At 41.6% G+C, this 6,599-nt stretch overlaps 1 protein-coding gene across 2 annotated transcripts in view; it reads right to left on the bottom strand.

The window, feature by feature from the left end:
- Nucleotides 1-6,599, bottom strand: part of LOC118232281 (anoctamin-2-like) — a 45,949-nt gene continuing 39,350 nt past the window's right edge. For both annotated transcript variants that reach the window (XM_035427146.1, XM_035427145.1), the window contains 4 exons: nt 6,338-6,390; nt 5,889-6,070; nt 3,232-3,337; nt 1-2,488 (listed from right to left, as the gene is read on the bottom strand). In XM_035427146.1, coding sequence (XP_035283037.1) covers nt 2,162-2,488; nt 3,232-3,337; nt 5,889-6,070; nt 6,338-6,390 — 668 coding nt within the window. In that variant the 3' untranslated portion in view covers nt 1-2,161. The remainder of the gene's footprint in view (nt 2,489-3,231; nt 3,338-5,888; nt 6,071-6,337; nt 6,391-6,599) is intronic.

The following is a 6,599-nucleotide window of genomic DNA, read 5'->3' as shown; positions in this document are numbered from 1 at the left end:
TTCAAGAATAGTAACCATTTTATTTTGGGTATTTAATTTTCAGGCTTGTGCTTAAAAAAGGGGGTGATACAGAAGAGGCTAAGCTATCACTATATTTTCAAGTATACATTACTGCAAAGACTACATTTCAGCATGTCGTCATAAAATAATGACGTCTTTGTAAACATAAGAATAATGTTGTTCATTAAGTAAGGTTATTACAGGTATAACCACACAAATGTAAAAGCATACCTTATGTTTATTGTAGATATTAATAATACATCCAGTTCTGCAATTATCAGTGTGCAAAAAAAACCTATTAATTCCTATGAATTCCCATTAATTTGCATGGAAAATTACCCATTATGAAAATTCATGGAATTTTGCCACCCAAGTTTTCCCCCATCAGAGAAATGCACATGTAGACAACATTGAAGATCATGTAGGGCCTTTTAGCCCAACATTAATATTTCAAATTAAAGCGTTGTATCCAGGGCATATTCTTGTCATGGTAGGAGTGGAGCTGTTCAAAGTGGGTTGGTGCTGAATGCTGGACTTGCCACCGTCACTAAGTTACACCACAAACGAACCAGGGAACCACATTGTACATTTCTCCAGCTACCAAGACTGACCATATACCTCCAGAGCATGGAACCTAAGACAAACCTAAAAATGCCAACTCTACTATAACAGATTATGATTATTGCTAAAAAAACCAGCATTCAGTAATTCCCATCCAGTGAGACACAGAGCTACTTGTGACTATTTGAGGCATCTAGTATTTTGGCAACAGCCTCTAAGCACTCATTGTATGTGAAATCCATGTAAAAACCTCCAGATCTTAAATGAAAATATAGGCCTATAACTATTAAATGCACAAGTATATTTCTTTTCCATATGCTCATCATGCAAATAAAAAATAAAACTAAAGATAAATATCAGTGTGTACTGGAAATAATGTACAAAAAAAGCTCCATTGTTGCAAATGCACATCATAGACCAACCACCTCCCCAACCCACCACTGCCCCAGTCACAAACACAAAATACCCTTCCGTCCCAGTAACCTGCACCAAACAATCCCTCTACCAAATCACTCACCAAAAAAACCATACCATCATGTATATTCACACAAAATGGGCACGGCCATTTCCATCCTTATCTCAGACACGCTTGCGCCCCACTGGTCCATTAACACACTGCTTTCCCCCCAGCCCCTAACAGCAGGCCCATTCCCCCCATCACTCTCATATAACATTAAACTAAATTCTGGTACAAGTTTATATGACCGGCACTGGTACCCCTGAGACCATTCGCCCTGCTTTACAGGAAGAAAAACCTCATAACAGGATTTTTGATACAATTTCCACAATTAATGGATTTTAATATCTTTCAACTTTCAAACAATTTTTTTCAAAACATAACTTACTTTGTTCTCATGAAGTTATATTATTTCACATTCCCATTGATTTAATGTAATGACCCTGCCTGGAAATGTTATTTAAAAAAAATCAACAATATGAGCCTAGAGTGATGGCTTTACCTGAGAGAATGAAAAGTATTGCTCATTTATCTCAAACGATATTTCACAGAGGAGTCTTAGAAAAGCGAACAGCAGTTGCGTGATGACTTGTGAAGCGTGAAGAAGCCGGTAGTCCACACTGCTCTGGAGCATCTGCACACACAAAAAAACTGCTACTGAAGGGAGGACAAAGTGGATCAAACACAAACCTTAAATACTGTTGTTCACATCTCACAATATGAACATTGGGCTGTTATGTTCAGGTCCATCTCCACTACAGGAGAGCGCCTCTGTCTTTCTTCCACTTCACTCGGTTGCCGGTGAGGCCCGCAGCTTCTCAGATAGATTAAAAAAATAAGTCAACAAAAATGAACAGAGAAGAAGGAAAGGAAAACTTCACTGCTTTAAACCCTGACACTGGGCAACTTTTACACCAGCTCAGACAAACAGGAATAAATAAAGAACTGCTTTAGATCGCAAGCCGTCCGTTGGCCCTGGTGGGATGGTCCCTCAGAGGAAAGAGTCTCTCCACACATTCTGGAGAAACTTCCCCTGAAGAGCTGAATCCCGGCCTCCTACACGGCCTCCACCAACTGTCCTCCAGAACACTGCACCCCTCCTCAGGGCATGGCCCATTCCAGCTGGGGCCCCCGTCTCCCCCCTCACACCGCCGTATGCCTCACGCTCGGACTCTGAGGCGACTGTCTGCTGAACTGGCTGAAGCTGGCAGCGCGGCAGCGGGTTCGAGGCCCGGCGTCCCCGGAATTCTGCGCCTGCTCCTGCTCCTGCTTGAGGAGCAGGGCCTCGCCCTCGGGCTTCCCGGCCTCGTCCTTGGCGAACAGGCTGTGGATGAGCTGGATCTTCTCCTTCTCCTCCCTCAGGAAGACGTCCACCATCATGGTCTTCTCCTTCTTCAGCTGCTCGCTTATGTCTTTGGGCATGTCGGGAATCATCCAGTCCACCAGCATGCTTAGGAACATCACCAGGTTCTGGGCACATGCACACAGAGGAGCGGAGGTTATTGACATGCTGGAGACATTGAATGAGTGCCCAGAATGCGCATGCAGCACACAAGTACAGTATTTAAAAAAACGCCTATAGGAGCAAAGTGGTCAACAGGAACATTGAGCTCGATCAATAATAACATTGTGATTATAAACCACAGTACTCCCTGGTGGGTGTTTCCTCAGCCAAACTCTGTGTATCTGTCACACTTTGTGTGGTGCTGAATAGTTGGCAGAATGCCGGTAATGGTCCTAACTAGAGGACAGACTCGCAGCTGACATCTCAAAATCAACAGGAACCCTGTGGCCTGGTCATCCATGGTCCCAACAATCTGTTTCAGAAAAGTCTCGGATGTGTCATGATACCTCCATTCCTTACAATTTAATGAAGAATGCTCCACTGGTGGTACACTGTCAGGTTACTTCTCCTCTTAATTCCCCATTTGAATCTTGTAGTATTTTCTCAAGAGAGACAAAATACTACAAATTCAACATTAAAGGGTTTTAAATGCTTTGCATTTTATTTTACATATACTGTATCATCCTCAGAGCAACAGCTTTGTAGAAAGTAGCTCACGGACTGTTAAATTAATTTAAACATTTGCTTTGTTGTCTCGTCTTCGGTCATAGGCTACTGCCTACTGGCACAGTATTCATTTTTGCCATTGCTGTGTTGTAGTGCCGGGCTAAGAGTCACCTATCTTAATATTCAAATACAGCAGCTGTACCTGGAACAGGATGACGAAGCCCAGTCGGGCAGCAAGAACTGACCAGTACTGCTTGGAGAACTGGTAGGCCTCCGGGGACCAGGGCGGTTCCCTGTAGTCCTTATACCTATAGCACGGAGAGATGGACACTTATCAGAGCAATAATGACCTGAATCTCTTTGCCAAACAAAGTGAACCTGAAAGCCTGAATCTCTAGGAAAGGCTTGTGATAGAAAGGATCCAACTTTGAAAACATCTGCTTTTGTTGCACTTTAATAAGAGGTTGAAAGCTAAAATGAGCGTCCATAATAGATTCATCACTCTGGATTTGTTGACTTTCCAGCTCTTTGATATTTTGATACTTTGATATCTTTGATAGTTTTTTCTTTTTTCTTTTGGCCCAATTCATTTCAAGGACATTTTCCAAAAAGCTAGAGTGAGCTTTAATCCCCATGTGACACCTAAGTACACACACCTGTGTATTGTCCGCATAACAATAAAAATCAAAAAAGACCATTAGCACATATTAATCTCTACCAAGAGGGACCCGGGAAAGAAGTTGACCATTTTGGATTCAGAGTTAATAGAAACATTTCTTCCTGTTAGATTAGATGAAATCTATCCTAATACTATTTTAGCTAGACAAAGCTGGTTTTCTCAACCAATGGTCCTCAACCCTGGGTCTGGTGAGTATACAGAACACATTTGCCATTAGTAATTACAGGTAATGTAGGTAATTGAAACTAGTAAAGATTGATTTTGACAATAGCGACATAATGATGTTTTAAAAAAAATGATCATATTTCCATCTTTCTTCCGCATCGGCTATGTTGCACACTGTACAACGCCCCCATCCCCTTTTTTGAATCCCCACTGTGGGGGAAGTACAGTTCAGACATCCTGCAGCCACTGGGGTCTCTGGGGAGCACAGTGAAAATACGCAAAAATAACAAACAAGGCTCAACCCGTTCCCAATCCGCCCAGCCAGAAACCACAGCTCCCCTCTGATAAAGACTCTCTCCAGGGGACTGGGATTAAGATAGTCCTGTCCAGCTGCCTCGGGGACAGCACAGAGTGCACACTCAAAGGGAGTTGTTGTTGCCTAACTTCCTACTGCTCGTTTTGGAAACTGACTGAGGAACACAGTAGCTGGGTCTCTTTTTACGACCAGGTCTGACCCCGGAGTTTCTTCAACGCAAGCTCTCTGTTTCTCTCTCGATCTCAATCTCCCTCACACCCATCTATTATTATTATTATTATTATTATTATATACTCTTGATTTCAGCAGAGGATCTATTTGTGAATGACAAAATGCAAACAAATTAGGTCTTTATCTAAGCATCTTTTTTTCCAAAGCCTAGAAACTAAGCTTATTCCACATTGCAAATTGCATTATGATTGACTGATAGTATGCAAAATCTGTGATATTATGTGACAATCAGCAAATTAATGAAAATAAACAACAGTAACTGTTATTTACTGTGTTACAGACCGCAACCAACAAATAAACTTGAAAGTCCTTTTAACATGGTTTTGAACATAAATGGCCATTAAATGTGTGATTTGAGTGAAAGCAGCTTTCCTGTCGAGCTTGGTAACAATTAAAATGTTACAAAATTATATGATCGGTTATTTGTTGAGCTTTGAATGTAAACGTTTTTAAAATACCAGATAAATCTTTTACTGTTCAACCAGTACTGTTCACTCTGGATCAGTATCACGAGAGGGAAATGCAATTACTACAGCAGTAATTTCAGTGGACCTTCACATGGCTGGTTTACTGTTCCAAATTCAAATCAAGCCATTGATTGAACTTGTTTACTCTCTCCTCAAAGCTCTTCTCCAGCAGTTGAGGAATGTGAGTAGAATTAGAACAAGCTGCCCGTATCTGGTCCCTTCTCTTGCTTTCTGCGGCAACCCAGGTCTGGAAACTTTCTACTATATATCTAAACGTTTCCTTGAAACTCAGTTGTGTCAGTTCACATAGGGTTCATATTATCATACATGTCTGGGAAAGCCAAACAACAGTAAGTTTTCTGTACTGGAATTGCCCAAACAGAATATTATGGACACGGTTGTTTCACACTGGACTAAAATTATGGATTTGGTGTGTGCAATGTGCTCAGGTAATTCTAAGATTACCATATGTCCGCTTATGATAGCAGTCCAATGTAATTACTAGTCTGAGCATATCAAATCCTTTTTAAAAAGGGTGAGAAAATATGATTATGACCATGGATCTTTGGGATTTTGCATTTAAGAGAAGTTCTCTTTCATGCACTACCTCATTTAACCCTACAGCATGCATTCCCTACAACCCAACTACACATCAGTCTCAGCTCCCATAGGCATCTCCCTTCTTTCTCCAAATCAGGCTGGAACTCAGATACACATGGCATGTTCAACCCAATAAGTTACATTCCGGCAGAATGCCACAGGGTGTAGTTTTCATAGTTACTCAGCACTTAATTGATCACTTAAAGCAATATATTACATAGTTAACTCACCCCACATTGTTACTTGCATCTAAACAGGATGCTGATTCTAAAGCAAAAGCATAAACCAGTACAGCAGCACTGAGGGCAACACATTCTGAGGAAAATTAGATGAGGGTTATTTGATGCATGAGTGAGCTCCTGTGGGAACTGAGCTTGTCAAATGTCAGTGTTGGACCTCACCTGCATAATAGGACCTCTTTGCCATACTGGGAGGAGTTGGGGGCAGTGCCTGGTTTGAAGTTAGTGACATTGAAGTAGGAAAGGGTGTGGTCGATGAAGCCATGCATGGTACCCGTCTCGCTGTACATGTACTGGTAGACCAGCCGTGGGATGAAGTCCGAGGTAAAGGAGATGACAAACGCCTGTGAGGGAGGTTGGGACATGACATAAGAGAGATGGTTGCAACGCATAGGTTTCCCGCTTCATTGAAAAGTACCTTGAGATCATGTAAAATCTCAACACATCTCAAGGTGGAGTACCAGTAATTCTAAAACTCATGGAGCTTCATTAATCTGTCAAGAGAGTATTCATTCATGCAGAATGATGTTTGAAGAAAAGGCCTTTCAGTTCCTTTGTGTACTGGATGAGAAAAATGGCCCAATGGTTCAAAAATATCAATGTGCTCTCACATTTATGATGACCGAGAACTTGCCAATTCCATTGAGGATGTTGTACCAGATTCCTGCAATGAGAGAGAGAGAGAGAAAGAGAGAAATAGAGAGAGAGAGAGAGAGAGGAATAGAGGGGGGTTATGTTGTTGGAGTCCTACAGTTTCCATTAAAAGCCTTTAAGCTCTATGCTGAGAGATTTGACAGGCTCACATGTTCTTCATTAAGGAGTTCAAACAAGAAAGCGTAACAGGCGTTAACAACCTCACTCTGTGGGTAAACA

This window comes from Anguilla anguilla, chromosome 7 (genome assembly GCF_013347855.1).
Source record: "Anguilla anguilla isolate fAngAng1 chromosome 7, fAngAng1.pri, whole genome shotgun sequence".
Lineage (NCBI taxonomy): Eukaryota > Metazoa > Chordata > Actinopteri > Anguilliformes > Anguillidae > Anguilla > Anguilla anguilla.
This window is presented reverse-complemented; position numbering and strand designations above follow the sequence as displayed.